Source organism: Podarcis filfolensis, assembly GCF_964270895.1.
Source record: "Podarcis filfolensis genome assembly, chromosome: Z".
Classification (NCBI taxonomy): domain Eukaryota; kingdom Metazoa; phylum Chordata; class Lepidosauria; order Squamata; family Lacertidae; genus Podarcis; species Podarcis filfolensis.
In genome coordinates, this window is record NC_139617.1 from 46,853,550 (window position 1) to 46,870,945 (window position 17,396).

Here is a 17,396-nt window from a genome sequence, read left to right on the forward strand (position 1 = left end):
GGTCAAGTCCCTTCCTTGAGGCAGGAAATCCAGAGATCTAGAGCATTTAAAGCAGACCTAGTCATCAGCTGTCCAGCGTCTGCATGGAAACATCCAGTGAGGGAGAGTCCAACTCTAAGAAATTAGTTCCAGTGTTGAACTCTTAATTTGCAATTAAGAGGCTTCTCCTAATGCTCAGCCCACATCAGTCATCCTGTAACTTAAGTCTATTAGAGCTAGTCTTTGCCTTCTTCTGTACAACAGTCCTCTCGTGCCGAAATGACACCACCACATCTCTCCTCAGTCTTGTCTTCTCTAGGCTAAATATGCCCAGTTCATTCAACATTTCCTTGCTGGACTTGTTTTTCATACAGGTCGTATGCAACTCTGAGTCTACTCTAACTGAGTATGCAACTGTACTATTACTGCAGTCCTCTGGAATTCCTGAAAGGATATTTGTCTACATCCCTCTTAAAGTGTGGCGTCCAAAAGAGAGGACCAGATTGGTTACCTTCTTGTGACTTGAGAGCTGCCTGTGCAGCCTAAAATCACATTCAACTTTTCTTTTTCTTTTTTCAGCATCATGTTCAGCTTGTGATTTACTGCAGTTAAAGCTTATTTTAAAAAGAAAAAAATATCCTCCATTTCTTCAAAATGACTTTAATATGGCTAACAGCAGTAAACTAAAACACTACCAAGTCATCCCGATATCATTTTCACATGTACCACAGCCAAACATCTCCCATTATATTCATTATTTAAGCCAGATTTTGCTCTGGGTCATTGTGCTCTCTGAGCAAAAGACTTTCAGACCTTGGGTTCATACATTTTCCTCTTCCCAGAAATGATGAAAAGCCTTTTGATTGATAAAGAACTCCAAACTTCAGATTAACACCTGCCAATTCTTAGGGAGTGGACTGATCACAGAATGAATGCTGTCTGTTGCCTGCCAAAATGCAAGCACAATTTTGAGCAAAATTTGAAACGCAATGCAGAAAAAGGCAATTAAGTAGCTAAGAACTATACAGTGGTACCTCAGGTTAAGAACTTAATTCATTCTGGAGGTCTGTTCCTAACCTGAAACTGTTCTTAACCTGAGGTACCACTTTAGCTAATGGGGCCTCCTGCTGCTGCTGCACGATTTCTGTTCTCATCCTGAAGCAAAGTTCTTAACCTGAGGTACTATTTCTGGGTTAGCGGAGTCTGCAACCTGAAGTGTCTGTAACCTGAAGCATCTGTAACCTGAAGCTTATGTAACCCAAGGTACCACTGTATAAGCTTTCATTTTTGAAGTTTCTGGATCTCATGCTTGCAGAGTTGTGACTGAAAATGTACAGCATCTCAAAAGCTGCCTTACACCTGGTCAGACTATTTCTCCATCAAGACAAATTCTACTTACTGATGGGAATGATCTGTTACTGTCAAATAGAGATACCATTGGAGATTGAAGTTGGGACTTTCTACATGCAAGGTTGATGCTCGGCCACTGAGCTATGGCCCTTCCCCTTCTTCTGCCATGTACTCATCTGCTTACTGCTGAAAACTCAGTACCTGCTCAGCAAATGAGATATCACTAGATGTTGCCTTAGCATTTTTCGAGCTTAGGTTATCTTCACCTCCCTATTATTATAATTATTAGCACTACTACTAGTAGTATGCATATAACAATGCAAATGTTTGAGAGATACACAAACAGAGAATGCCCTGCTTTTTTGACATCATATGTTCCACAGACTAGCTCTATTCCGTCTTTAAAACAACTGCAGAGATTAAGGATCTTGAAATCTGCATTCAGTACCAAATTTCACACTGGCATGGTGTAATCACAGAATACATTCAACAATGACCATTACTTGCTCCTATGCCTGTGTATAGCTTGTGTGCTAAATGTACATCATTTCCCCAATTCATCAAATGGCTCAAGGTTTATTTATTTATGCCACCACTTCTCAGCCAAGATAGGTTCCCAAAGCAGTTTACAGACACTCATGATCCACCACAAAATACTGAATCTAACCCCCTCTACAAATTACCCCCCCAAACCCTGCATTGCTTCATAGGAAAGGTGATCCAGCTTCTTTGCCATTTCAGTGGTCTTTTTGCTGGCTCTACAACACCCTCTTGGGATTGTGTGTATGTGAGGCAGGGGGTGGGGGGGGGGGCTGACCGAAATCGCACTTTCCCCTCTCCCACAAAATAATCCCTTCTGTTCTACAAAGTGTTCTGAAGGGGAGGGGGTGTAAGGAATTAAAATAAATGGAAGAAACTGCAAAATGGAGGTGATGGGCACTGCCAATTGCAAGCTTGGAGACCAAATTCAGAGGCAAATTGCCCCAAAGATGGCTGTGAACCAGCGGCAGCTTTTTCTCAACACCACGCAGCCCAGTCCCGTAATTGAAATCTGTTCCCTGCAAATCGAGCACAGGGGCAGGTTAACGCGGCTAGAGTGAGCAACTGCAGCCACTTCGCTAAATGGCTGTAAACAGCCAGGATCAACTGTGAAGCCTTGGATCAGAGACAGAGGGATTCCCCCTCTTCTGACTGCCAACAATTGTCGCTGCCAGGGGACTTGGCGCACGCTCCAGCTCACCACAGAGCAGTGACGAATGTTAAGTATGCAGCCGCCCCCACTCGCCGCAGAGGAGGGCTCTTCCCTGCTCCTAGAGGATGGCAGGGGGTGGGGGAGGACTCCCAGGAAGGCTCTGCTAGTCAGCACTTCCGTCTTGAAAAGACAGAGGCGGCGCCTGTGTGAACATAGGTGGCAGAAAGCACAGGACGTCATGTGATGCTAAAGTGGGGTGCTGGTTGACCGAGCCCATAAGAATAATATGAGGGGTTTATTTTCCTTTTTCTGCTGTACTAGAACTGCTGTGGGAGTAGGGCTACCTGCAGAAATTCCACAGCCTGCACACAAGGCATTTGGTGGCTCAGGATTTGCTAAAGGCCACCCATCTAGATGGCCTTTAGAAAAGGTGACTAAATGCTGCAATGCGATATCCCAGGGGTTGGGGGCTTTTTTTTTTAGTCCAAGGGCCGCATTCCCTTTAGAGCAATGTTCCAAGGGCCATATGCCAGTGGTGGGTGGGGCCAGAGGCAAAAGTGGGTGGAGAAACAAGTGCATTTTTCAGCTCTGTACAGTAGGCTATACCCCAACCCTCACCACTCTCTCCCCTCTCTATCCAGGGAAGCAGAATGCACCCTCAGAATTAAAGGACAAATCTCAGCCAAGCAAAATACACTCTGGGAGTGTGTGCACCCTGGGGAGAGGGGTTGGCGCTGGCTGGGTAGGAGCTTGTGGGGCTCCATTTGGGCCCTGAGCTAGAGGTTCCCCACCCCTGCTGTACCCCCTTGTAAATGAGAACAAACCCCAGTGAATGCAGAGGGCCTTACGTGGGAGTAGGCATGCCTAGGACTATGGAGTAAGGCAATTTCATGGAGCACAAGGAATCCACCAACAGCGAAATGGAGTCACAGCATCCCTCTAAATCAGGAACAGCCAACATGGTGTCTTGCAGAAGTTGCTGCGACTCCAACTCCCATCAGCCTAAGCCAATGGTAAAGGGCTATGGGGATTGTAGTCCAACAACATCTGGCTGTCCCTGCTCTAAATACTGGTTGATTTTTAAGGTGGGGGAGGCAAACAAGTGGAGGGGACAGCTGCCTTCATGTCCAGCCTTCCTGGGGACATCCAGAACAGGACGATTTCTGGGCAATCACAGTTACTTACACAGAATCTCCCTGCACAAACAGTTCCGGCCTCTCTTTCAACAGGTTCTCTTTAATCCACACCAGCAGGTTTCGAACATCCCCTGCAATAATTTTTTTGAGGGGTGGGGTGGGGGATGGGGGAGAAAAAGAAAAGAAAGAATTAATTTGGATTGCGCTTTAGCAGCAGTGCCCAGTAACATTTTCTGCCCATATGAAATCAGAACACAGTATTGCTAACATTTCTTCCTACCCAGATAAAAGCTGATTAAGAAAGGAAAGTTGTCACTGCAGTAATGCCAGTGAGCGGAAGGAGCTACCTGAAAAAGGACGCTGGACGACCAGGTTGATGCCACCTCATTGCTTTCAAGTATTTGCAGGGGCACCCCATCATCTCACACCAACTCCAGTCTCATTTTATAAGCACCCCATGCACACATGCAGAACCCTGGCCTGAGGAGGTGGGGAAGGGGAACTAGAAATAAAAATAGAAAGGGAAAGTGAAGAGGCAGCTGTGGAAGGGGTAAAGCACCCACTTCCAACCCACTTCTCCTCTGCAAAGCACACTACTCAAATGCCACGGTGGGGGGTGGGGGAACGATAAAGGACCCCTGACAGTTAAGTCCAGTCGCAGACGACTCTGGGGTTGCGACGCTCATCTCGCTTTACTGGTCAAGGGAGCCGGCATACAGCTTCCAGGTCATGTGGCCAGCATGGATGTTAGGTACCATCTATATAACATTTTCATATAATTTTCTCCTAAACCATAACATGCTGTAAATTTTATACCCATATTCCATAATCATTCCCATGCTTCCATTTCTATATTATGACCAATATCAATTGCCCATTGTATCATTGAAGATTTCACTCTTTCATCTTTTGTGTCCTATTCCGATAACATCTCATACATTTTAGACATCACTTTAACATTATGGTTTAACAGGTCTCTCTCTCTCTCTAGTTGTGGTAGTTGTTCCCCAAACCCCTGCTTCATATCCTTTTTAAAAAAATTAATTCAAATGATGATACTGTAACCATGTTGTTAACATCCCTGATAAATCCTTAAACTCTTTTAATTTAAGTTCTCCACTCTCATGCTCATTAATTTCAACAGGTCTCCTCTTGAGTAAAACATGGTTGAAATACCACCCTTTATTTTTACGAGAACCCCGAAATATAAAATGGCAGCTCAGGCAAATGGACATACACTAAGAATTAAGGAACTTTACATGCCTCTGAGAACGGCTCAAACCAGGAATTTGTGATCAATGCCAGAACCAAGCTCACCAATTCCTTTCCCCCCAAAATACACTCCTGTTCCCCATTTTAAAAAATAACCTATTTTTTTCGGGGGGGAGAGGGGAAACTTCTTAGTTGCTAGTTTACAGGAAAGTACTTCTTCATGCAACATATAGTTACAACTATGGAACTGGGTCCCATGGGAAGGCAGTGATGACCACCATCATCACTGGAGAGGGCTGTCAGGGCTACTACCCATGATCCACACCTGAAGGCAGCCACGCTTCTGAATACCAGTTGCTGCTGGAAACCACAGGAGGGGATCTCCAGCAAGGAAGACTACTTTGCCAGTTTCCTCTCTCATTCTTTGAAAAATCAACAACAGCCCTTTGTCTTTGCCCTATTCCTTATTAAAATCCATCCTTTATCTTTCTATTTAGAAAGCTGACAAGGAAGATGGGCACTGTGGGTTGCAGTAGCATTAAGGGTGGGAAAGAGAGAAGAAATGGGTGGCAGGCTGTTTTTCTTTTCATACTATCAATTTGACTGAGACAGCCAAAGAACAATTTATTTTAGATGGTGATAGCATCAGTTCATTTCCTACTGGACAGGTGAGAAGCAACAGAAGAAAGAGAGAGAAAATAATTTGTTAAAAGGATTTTAAGAAGGTGACAAGTTGCCAATGTGGAATGTTTTTTGTCTTGGAGTCTTGCCTTCATATTTTCACAACTTTCCCTGTTTTTAAAGACGCTCATCCACAAGCAACAATGTTCATTATTATTATTATTATTATTATTATTATTATTATTATTATATACCTGAAGTGTACCTGAAGGAGTGTCTCCACCCCCATCGCTCTAAGGGTTTCTGTTGGGAGCTGCTCAGAGTGGCTGGGGAAACCCAGCTGGATGGGCGGAGTATAAATATTATTATTAATATTAATACTCCACCCTTTTCCCTGACAGGGAGTCAAGGAGGTTTACAGATAAAACTAAGAACAGCTAAAAACACACAAAAAACCCCATTAAAAATAATTAAACATTGATAGAGTTAAAGCGCGCGCACACACACACACATTTTCATCCGTTACTGCAGCCTGTGAACAAACTATTGGATACCAAACCAAGTGTCAGGGGTTCAGGAGCAGAGGGAACGGATGGCGAGGAATCGGAAGGAGAGGTTAGCGATGATAGCCGTCCGAGATCTCTAAGTCTGTCCAGCGAATCGGAGGATTCACAGAAAGGGGCTCCCGTGGGCAGAGCTGGGGGGTTACCAAGAGGGGCACCCCAGGAAGAAGGGACCAGAGGGGATTCAGAGAGCAGCAGCTGGAAATCCGGACCAGCTACTCCACCAGAGAGCAGCAGGGGGGAGGAGTTCCAGGCACCAGCGACAGGCAGCTCTCCGGCAGCAGCCACGCCTGCGTCAGAGAGCGAGGAAACGGTAGAGAGGAGGGTCGGAGACAGCGCGCGCGCGCCAAGTTCAAATGTACCAGAGGGAGGCGCAATGAGCAGCCCGGAAAGGGAGCCAGGTCCTAAAGCCCGCCGAAGGGAGGGGGAGGAATCCGAAGGGTCCGCATCCGAGGCATCCAGGAAGGAAGGAACCCCGGGGGGTGGTAGGACCCAGAGGCGAAAGGAGAGACGCAAAAGGTGGAGCAAGGCTAGGGTCTTGAACTGGTGTACAGGAGGCGGAGATTCAGATGGGACTTCGCCGATCTAGGGAATAGACGTAGAGACGCACGCTAAGATGTGGAAATGGAAATTATACTTCAATAAAGACTTTATTCCGTTCTACCGGCTAGCGTTGGTCCTTTGTGAGCCGGGACCTAGAGGCAGTCTCTGACAGTAAGTCCCATCTCCTCAGAAGTTTTCATCAGTTCTCTTTGACTCAAGCGGCGTGTGGGGAGCGAAGCAGGGAGGAAAGAGGACTGGTGCCTTTGGAGCTCACAAAAGTCAAGCGACATGTCTACTGAAGAGCAAATTGCTTCCCTGCGAGAAGCGGTAACGCAGCTCAGCGCAGAGATAATCGCCTCCAGGAAAAGAGAGGATGAAGCGGCTGCTGCATGCCGAGATCTCCAAGCCAGGTTGGAAGTGCTTGCTAAGCAGGCACAAACGGGTTCCAGATCCGAGGGAATCGGGTTGGGAAGGACTGGAGGCAGCATTGTATCTCACTTTGATGGGAATTTGCAGCAGTACCCCAATTTCCGAGCAGACGTGCAGTTCGCGCTGAAACTGCTGGAGAAAGAGTTTAGAGATGAGCAAGAAAAAGTGGGGTTTATCTTGTCTCATTTGCATGGAGACGCGAAAGCATGTCTGCGCAATCTGTGGAGAGATATGGACCCAGCGCTCCAGAGTTCAGCTGCATTCATTAAAGCGATGGATTCTTGCTTTCTATCGAAAATAGACATTGACATTGCCCGTAAGGACATATTTGAGCTGAGACAAGGGAAAGCCAGCGTGAGGCAGTATCACTCCCGCTTTTTTGCATTGGTCAATGCCTTGGGGTGGGACAAGGATTCCCCCCCCGTTAGAGATCTTTATTGGGAAGGATTGAACCCCCAAATCAAGGATGAGATAGCACGGGGGGAGAGACCCAAAAGCACCCAGGAGGTGGTGGACAGATCGCTTGCAGTGGGGGTGAGGCTGGAGGACCGCCCTTGGGACAGAGGAGAAGGGCGTTGGGGACGCACACCAGCCAGAGTGCCCTCCCTCTTGCCCAGGGATGTCGCGCGTGCGCAATCAACGCCTCCGCAAGCAGGGGGGGAGGAGCCAATGGAGATCGGCGGTGCTAGAGCTCAATCAGCCACCAGAGCCTTAACACCGGGAGCAGTCAAAACAAAGCAGCCTAGAGGGAACAGGAAGTGTTACATCTGTGACAGTTCGAAGCACATGGCGAAAGAGTGTCCCCAGAGGCTCCACAAGCACACTGCAGCTTCAATAACAGTAATGGGAGCAACTCAGCAAAGTGAACCACGGCAGGGAAACGGAAGCACTGGGGGCCAGCCAGGCGAGTCAGTGAAGAAGTCCCCAGAGATTTTGAAGCCCACGGATCCCCTCCCGCCCAAACCAGTGGTGCAGCTCACCGCATCGCTCCAGCTGCCCAGTGGTCTCACTTTAGAAGTGCCGATTACGATTGACTCTGGCAGTAATGCGGACTTTATCGCACTGGAATTCCTTCAACAACATAACATAGCGCTACTGCCAGCCACACTGCCCCTGAACGTGGTCACAGTGGATGGCAGGGAACTGCTAGGGGGGCAGGTGGTGCAGCAGACACCACCTATGGTGATGCAAATTGGGAATCACCGAGAAGTCATCAGCTTCAACGTCACCCAATTGTCGGACACGCCCATAGTGTTGGGCATGAGTTGGCTGGATAGGCACAGCCCGGCATTAGCGTGGTACCAGCGGCAATTGACCTTCTGCTCTTCCTACTGCGCAGCGCACTGCATCCAGACCTGCCAGGAAGGAGAGGGGCGAGAGGATGCACCGCAGCTACACCTAGGCATGGTGCAAGCGGTGCCCAACAAGTACAAGGAGTTTTTGGAGGTCTTCTGCGAGAAGGAGGCGGACAAACTGCCCCCCCACAGACCCTATGACTGCAAGATTGATCTCCTGCCGGGGGCAACGCTGCCAACAGGGAAACTGTATTCCATGTCTGAGGACGAACTGCAGGAACTTAGGGAGTTCATAGACCACAATTTGAAGCGCGGGTTCATTCGGGAGTCGAAAGCTGTAGGGGGCAGCCCAGTATTCTTTGTGAAGAAGCGAGACACGCCCCAGAAGAGGCTTGTAGTTGACTTTCGAATTTTGAACTCGAAAACCAAGCCCTCGTCCTTCCCCATGCCCAAAATAGACGACCTGCTCGCGACGGTAAGGAAAGGACGCGTTTTCACCAAGTTGGATCTGCGAGGCGCGTACAACCTGATTCGTGTGCGGGAGGGCGACGAGTGGAAGACGGCCATGTTCACACCACTGGGCACCTACGAATACAGAGTTATGCCCTTCGGATTACAAAATGGCTCTCACTGTTTTCAAGCCTTTATGCATCACGTGTTGGCGGGACTCCTTTACAAGAAATGCGTATGCTTCCTGGACGACATCCTGATATTTTCTGAGTCGCGAGAAGCGCACGAGAGGGATGTCAGGGAAGTTCTGCGGAGACTAAAGGAGCACAGGCTGTACGCCAAGCTGGAGAAGTGCCAGTTCGACGTGACGGAGGTGGATTTCCTGGGCTATAAACTGTCGGACAAGGGGCTCGCCATGGACAGCGCCAAGGTTCGCTCAGTATTGGACTGGAAAAGCCCGCGCAATAGGAAGGAAGTCCAGCGGTTTGTCGGCTTTGCCAACTTTTATCGCAAGTTCATCAAGGGGTTCGCTATGCAAACGGCGGCCATCACCGACACGCTCAGCTCCAAGAAGAAGAAGTTTATCTGGACGGAGGAGGCGGAGCAGTCCTTTCAGAAACTCAAGCGTCTCTTCGCTTCCGAGGAGCAGCTGCTGCATGTAAATCCCAGCAGACCGATGAGGGTGGAGACGGACGCCTCAGACAGAGCCGTGGGAGCTGTACTGTTGCAACAAGACCAGCAGGGGGACTGGAGGCCGTGCGCCTTCTACTCAAGGAAGCTCAGCAAGTCGGAGCAGAATTACACCATCTGGGACAGGGAGTTGCTAGCCATCCATGCAGCGTTCAAAGCGTGGCGGCACTTCCTTATCGGAGCCAGGCACACAGTGCAGGTCCGCACGGACCACAAGAATCTAGAGTACTGGCGCACGGCGAGGTTCCTGAATCAGAGGCACATTAGATGGGCAGAGTTCTTCGCGGACTTCGACTTCAAGATAGAGTACATCCCGGGTGACAACAACATCATGGCGGATGCCTTGTCCAGAAAGCCGCAATACCTCGAGGAGGAGGCACCGTCGGCAGCCAAGCACATTTTCGCACCGGAAGCGTGGGCTTGCGCCTCGGCGACCGTGGATCTGGACGCCGTACGTCGAGCGTTGCGGGAGGACCCCTTCGCGCTAGCCAAGATGGAGGAGGTGCACAAGGGCACGGTGAGGGACGACGAGTTCCAGATCAGAGACGGTTTGCTCATCCGCAAGGGAGCACTCTACGTGCCGGGGAATGACCTCCGCGCGAGGGTGCTGCAGCAGCTACACGACGCCCCCACTGCCGGGCACTTTGGCAGAGAAAAGACTGTAGAACTAGTGACCAGAGACTTTTGGTGGCCCAAGATGCGGGGGGAAGTAGCGGATTACGTCTCGAGATGCGACACCTGCCAAAGGGCCAAGTCAGTGCACAAACCGCCGGCGGGATTGCTGGAACCGTTGCAGACGCCGTCTGAGCCGTGGGAACGGGTGGCCCTGGACTTTGTCACGGATCTGCCCGGTTCGAGGGGAAAGACGGCAGTGCTTGTGGTGGTGGACATGTTTACCAAGATGGCACACTTCATTCCGTGTGCGAAGGTGGCCACGGCAGAACAGACCGCCAAACTGTTCATAGACCACGTGTTTAAGGTCCACGGTCTGCCACGATCTATTCTATCCGACCGGGGGCGGCAGTTCATCTCGAACTTCTGGCAAAAGTTGATGGGCATCCTGAACGTCAAGATCAATCTAGCGTCGGCGAGACACCCGCAGACCAACGGACAAGCGGAGAGGGTCAACGCCATCATGCAGCAGTACCTGAGATGCTACGCCAATCAGCAGCCTAACACGTGGGTGGACTACCTGCCCCTCGCAGAGTTCGCTTACAACAATACGAAGCACGTGTCGACGGGGGTGACGCCGTTCTTCGCCAACAACGGGAGGCATCCCAGAACCTTCCCAGGTTTAGAGAGAGTGGGGGAGGGGGAGCCGCAGGCAGCGGAAGAATTAGCGTCAGAGTTGCAGGAAGTCCACGAACAGCTTAGGAGGCAGTTGGAACTGGCAAAGCACGCATACAAACTGCAGGCTGACAGACACAGGAGAGTAGGGGAAGACATACAGGTGGGAGACTGGGTTTGGTTAGCAGCGCAAGCAGTGCCGACCAGATCGTTGGCCAAGAAGAAGCTAGGGCATAAGCAGCTAGGGCCTTACCAAGTCCAGGCACAGGTCAATCCAGTGGCCTTCCGGTTAGCGCTTCCGGAGGGTTCCAGAATGCATCCGGTCTTCCATAGATCGGTGCTCACGCCCTACAAAGCACCGCATAGATTTCACGAGCCAGGCACAGCACCAGATCCGCCCAGAGAAGGACCCAGGGAAAGGGGGTCGCCAAGAGGGGAGCGCATCAACGAAGTCACAGAGATTTTAGACTCGAGATGGGGGGAAGAGGGAGTAGAATACCTTCTTGCCAGAGAGGATACCCCGGCCAGCGCCAACAGTTGGGTGCCAGGCTATGCCTTGGACGAGCCTCTTCTCAAGGAAGAGTTCCATGCCATTTTCCCACACAGGCCCATGCCAGCCGAGTATTTCGATGACTGGCTCTTCACACCCACACTTTCAGGCAGCACGTTCCAGGGGTTCGACTCGGACGAGGAGACGGCACCACACATACGCTCTCCGGAAGGTTCACCCTCGGGTTCTGCCTCAGACCGCTCCTATTGGTGGGATAATCAACCAGAGGAGCAGTGGCGCAGAAAGTGGCTGGGGGGTCCCTGGCAGGCATCACCCTCAGAGGGGGACGGGGGAGAGATGGACATGGACGTGTTGGGGGAGGACGTGGGATTTGAACACGAAGGCAGGGAGATGGAAGCAGAGGAGATCGACGTCGACGAGCGCACGGAGGACGAGCCAGACCTGCCCGATGTGATGTACGACACGAGGGAAGAACTGTATCCGGCACTCACCCCTGCCACGACGGAGCACCCAGAACCCACACCGGAAGGAGGGGAGGGGGGAAGGGGGGGCTTCGAGGGGGGGATGGATGTCAGGGGTTCAGGAGCAGAGGGAACGGATGGCGAGGAATCGGAAGGAGAGGTTAGCGATGATAGCCGTCCGAGATCTCTAAGTCTGTCCAGCGAATCGGAGGATTCACAGAAAGGGGCTCCCGTGGGCAGAGCTGGGGGGTTACCAAGAGGGGCACCCCAGGAAGAAGGGACCAGAGGGGATTCAGAGAGCAGCAGCTGGAAATCCGGACCAGCTACTCCACCAGAGAGCAGCAGGGGGGAGGAGTTCCAGGCACCAGCGACAGGCAGCTCTCCGGCAGCAGCCACGCCTGCGTCAGAGAGCGAGGAAACGGTAGAGAGGAGGGTCGGAGACAGCGCGCGCGCGCCAAGTTCAAATGTACCAGAGGGAGGCGCAATGAGCAGCCCGGAAAGGGAGCCAGGTCCTAAAGCCCGCCGAAGGGAGGGGGAGGAATCCGAAGGGTCCGCATCCGAGGCATCCAGGAAGGAAGGAACCCCGGGGGGTGGTAGGACCCAGAGGCGAAAGGAGAGACGCAAAAGGTGGAGCAAGGCTAGGGTCTTGAACTGGTGTACAGGAGGCGGAGATTCAGATGGGACTTCGCCGATCTAGGGAATAGACGTAGAGACGCACGCTAAGATGTGGAAATGGAAATTATACTTCAATAAAGACTTTATTCCGTTCTACCGGCTAGCGTTGGTCCTTTGTGAGCCGGGACCTAGAGGCAGTCTCTGACACCAAGAAACACCAGGACTAGTTTGATGAGAATGACAGAGAGACTGAATCAATAACTGACAAGAAAAGGAAGGCCTTTCAGATCTGGCAAAAAGATATAAACTACGCCACTAAGAAAAAAATCTATGCCAATGCTAAGGTTGAGGTTCGAAGGAGAACCAGAGAACTAAAGAACACCTGTTGGATAAAAAAAGCTCAAGGGATCCAGTACTTAGCTGACACTCATGATGCACAGTTTCTTTAAAGCCACAAAGACCCTCTTTGGGCCAAAAAACCATGGCATATGCCCCCTACGCTCAACAGACGGTAGCACATTGCGAGCATCTCCTTAACCACAACTCCCCCGTAGCTGCCAAGGTCCTCTCACAAATTCCACAAAAACAAATATAGAGATGAGCTTGCAGTATCTCCAAATCTGGGAGGGTTGTGTACAGCTATTAAACAAATGAAAAACAACAAAGCCAGTGGACCTGATGGGATACCTGCCGAAGTCTTCAAAGTGGGTGGAAGAAGTGTGTAGGAGAAGAAGGGTGAGACAATTCAGACAAAAGCCACAGAAGTCAAGACAAAATGGAAGTACTACTGTCTTGGTAGCTCAGCCAGAAGAGCACGAGACTCTTAATCTCAGTCCCATGAGGTCCAGCTCCGAGGGCCTTCTGGCAGTTCCCTCACTGCGAAAAGCCAAGTTACAGGGAACCAGGCAGAGGGCCTTCTTGGTGGTGGCACCCACCCTGTGGAATGCCCTCCCACCAGATGTCAAAGAGAAAAATAACTACCAAACTTTTAGAAGACACCTGAAGGCAGCCCTATTTAGGGAAGCTTTTTAATAGGTTTAATAGGTTTAATAGGTTATTGTATTTTAGTGTTTTGTTGGAAGCCACCCAGAGTGGCTAGGGAAACCCAGCCAGATGGGCGGGGTATAAATAAATTATTATTATTATTATTATTATTATTATTATTATTATTATTATTACAATGTTGGGCAAAAGATTCTTCCATTACAGGGGGCTGGACCAGATGACCCTTGTGGCCTCCTTCCAACTCTATGATGCTATGAAAGAGGCACCATCATCAGGTGCTGCACCTATCCTTCAACTGCCTCCTCCTCTGACCCCCTCCCCATAGACTACCGCTTTCACCCTGACATCACCCTCCTATCTTCTTCCTTTCCTCCCTCTCCGCTCCCCACTCCACTCGTAAGAATGAGATCATTTATCATACTGACCACGGCCAAGCTCCAATTTGCTGAGGTCACTAACTCCGGCCAAGCGTCACCTTGCCTACATTCTCAGCCACCGTAGTCATGACAAAGCTCTCCCACCCTCACCCCCGCCACTTGCCTCTGTCGAGCCTCTTCCTTTATTCCGGGTTGCATGGATGGGAAGAGCACTTACAACCTCCAGCAACTGACAGATGACTTATTCTTTCAATACTGAGGGAGGGGGCAGGGAGGACAGGAAGCCAAGCACCTCCCCACCCCCACACCAATGCATTGCTCTGCAAGAGATGGGCCCTTTGCCCAAAAGGCTGAATTAAGGGCACTATTAAGGCAGGAGCATTACCAAAGCAGATTACTCACAAAATAATCCAGTGCGTCTTCACATTTTGATTACCTCCTCCCTGAAAAAATACCCAGATGGTTGAGTTCCATAAGCAAAGCAGAACAGAGCTGGGGCTTTCTGGGTGGGGGTGGATATGCTATCAGAAGCCACCTTATTGCAGGCCAGGCCAGGGGTGGACTTAAGTAATTTTAGACTCTGGACTTAAATAGAACTCTTTAGATCAGTGGTTCTCAAACTGTTTACTCTGGGCCACACTTTCAGAATAAAAATTTACTCATGTCACACCAAATTTTTTGATAAGAAATTCATTGGGAAACAAAAAGAAATAACTCCTAGTAGTGCTTGATTTATAACACAGAACACAACTACTTTATATGATCATAGATCATACTATATCCAGAAAGTATAAAACAATGCAGCTAGATAAGAACATGAATAATTCCCAAAATAAAGTAAACAAGCCTCTTAAATATGTACCTTAAGTATGTCTACAAACTCAGTGAGAGGCTTTGGCCAGGCAATCTCATTTATATTATGTCTAATTTGAGTTAAACACACTCTCACCTCCTCACAAACACAAAGAAGCCTTTCTCTTTTCTGATCTTGATACTATACTATACTATACTATACTATACTATACTATACTATACTATACTAGTGATGGAGAACCTTTTAGAGACTGAGGGCCCAAACTTCAACCCAAAACCCACTTATTTATCGCAAAGTGCCAGCATGGCAATTTAACCTGTATATCTCATTTTTTCGGTTTGTTTCACGTTTCTTCTTTATGACTGCTGTTGTAATGATTAATCCTTCATAAAAGTTATTGTATTACATTCTTCATTAAATTATCTTTCCATTGATATATAATTTTATGGTATAACTCAGTGCTTTTTTTCCTTAAAAAATGTTTAGGGGTACTCTCATTTTGACTCAAGAAAATCACCACCGGGGGGAAATATATACAGTTCAAATCGGGGAAAATTAATACAGTGAATTTCTTCTCCCGTTCAATTCACAAAATGTTTAGGGGTATGAGTCCCCCTGCGTCCCCACAGAAAAAAAAGTATCACTGTACTATAATACACTGAAATGCTTAAATGTTTCTATGATGGTCCTTTAATCTTCCTGCTACACTTGTGTGTTGAACCTAAGTGAAATGTTCCCAAAGGCCTGCAAACACTGTCTTGATAGTCAAGATAACCGCAGAAATAATTTGTGGTTGTTGTGAGAATAAGCTCACATATGTTTATATTTCCTTGCTTTGATATATGCTAATTGGCTCGCTTGATGTTGTGCTTATTCTGTGGACAGTGGGATGCTGGGCTCTGGGCCCAGGAAGGAGAGAAGCTTTAGAGAACTGGCCACCTATGGTCCCACCAACCAGGCATGATGGGAGGTTCTGGGCAAACTGATATGCGCTACTTTATACACTGAGGCTTTATGAACGCTTACTTGGGTGTGGACAAGTCATGGCAAACTCTCACTGCTGCTGTGTCCATCCTACATCTATAGTAGCAGCAAGGCCTGGCAGGCTGATTTACTGGTAAGTCTTTCAATTAATACAGCACTAGAACTGATCACTCTAGCAATCCCTTTGAATCCTTCTTTCATATACCTGCACCAAACCACTCCCATGAGCCCACCTTTGAGTCAGTGGATCAGGGCAACTTGCCACCCTCTCCTGCCACACCCTTTGAAAACCACTGCTTTAGATGATATTACTTCAAAATATGTTAAGCTGAACCTTCTGCATTTGGGGTGACCATCATCATTCACTTCTGGTGAATTGGCTGGACCCTCCAGCTTTCTTAAGCAGGTAAGCAGAAGAACTTATTTTTTGCCTTTGTTTCCCACTTTTTTCTCCAAGGAGTCCATGAGTTCCCCCCTCCTCAGTTAATCCCTACAATGACCCTCCGAGGTAGGTGAAGAGGCTGTGATCCACTCCAAGGTCACCCAGCGTGCTTGATGACTGAGTGAGGATCCGAACCCTGATCACCTAAGTCACACCACATGGGCTTCCCAGAGTACTTCTGCTATATAAATTAAGCAGCTAAATAAATATGGGGAAAGCAGAATGTCCCTTAGAGAAGGATCTGAAACATTTTCCTTGAAGCTTGAATTTGTTTTATTCTGGATTGTTTTGTTGGAATTTTAAATGTGTTGCAAACCACTCTGAGGAACACGGGTGGCGCTGTGGTCTAAACCACAGAGCCTAGGACTTGCCAATCAGAAGGTCGGCGGTTCGAATCCCCGCGACGGGGTGAGCTCCCGTTGCTCGGTCCCTGCTCCTGCCAACCTAGCAGTTCGAAAGCACGAAGTGCAAGTAGATAAATAGGTACTGCTCCAGCGGGAAGGTAAACGGCATTTCCGTGCGCTGCTCTGGTTCGCCAGAAGCAGCTTAGTCATGCTGGCCACATGACCCAGAAGCTGTACGCTGGCTCCCTCGGCCAGTAAAGCGAGATGAACGCCGCAACCCGAGTCGGACATGACTGGACCTAATTGTCAGGGGTCCCTTTACCTGTAAACCACTTTGAGATTATTTTCCAAGATAAAGCAGCATAGAAATGAAATGAATTAACAATAATAACAACAACAACAATAAATTCTATTTTAAAAAGTATGGCGCCTAGACATTCTGTGGTGGTGACCATATCCAAGGTTTAAGGTGCCATTTGGCAATTAGCTTATCTATCTGCGTTTCTCACACTGCCAGCTCCACATATTACATTCAGTGGTGCGATTCATTGGTTGGCCTGTTTGATCCGAACCCAAATTATAAACCCACCTTGGTCAGGGCTTCTCTCCCAGTTTTAATTCCCCGTTCTGTAAAATGGGAAGAGGGACCGACTCCTTCAAAGGGCTGTTTCAAGAATGGGGGGAAATCGCAACATGTGACACAGGGCAAAAGTCTTTTCAAAAACCTAAGGTCACTATTTCAAGATGCAAACCGCCTGAAGCAGGGACCTGCCCCCTTGTAGTCTGTAAGATGCTGCTACAATAACAACAAATTGTAACACATTAAAAAGTGTGTGGATTTCTAATTCATACAATGTACAGATTTACTATCCGGAAAGATTATTCAGCTTTTGTTCCTGGCCCCAATGTTCCTAGTCTTTAAGGCTAAGAAGATACATTGGGAAGTATATGCATACATAGGAAAGGCCTGTTTGAGAGGAGGAATAATTGGCTGTTGGGAGTTGGGAGCAGACAGAATTTCTGGGGGGTAGGAATGGGGCTCAGTGCCCTGCATTGCTTTGTGCACATGACCAGCAGAAGAAACACGATGCAGGGC

At 48.8% G+C, this 17,396-nt stretch overlaps 1 protein-coding gene across 1 annotated transcript in view; it reads right to left on the reverse strand.

Moving 5' to 3' along the window:
• The window catches only part of URM1 (ubiquitin related modifier 1), a 37,499-nt gene that overhangs the window by 2,978 nt on the left and 17,125 nt on the right, over positions 1 to 17,396 (reverse strand). The window contains exon 3 of the mRNA XM_083597471.1: positions 3,707 to 3,788. Within this exon, the coding sequence (XP_083453597.1) occupies positions 3,707 to 3,788 (82 nt within the window). The remainder of the gene's footprint in view (positions 1 to 3,706; positions 3,789 to 17,396) is intronic.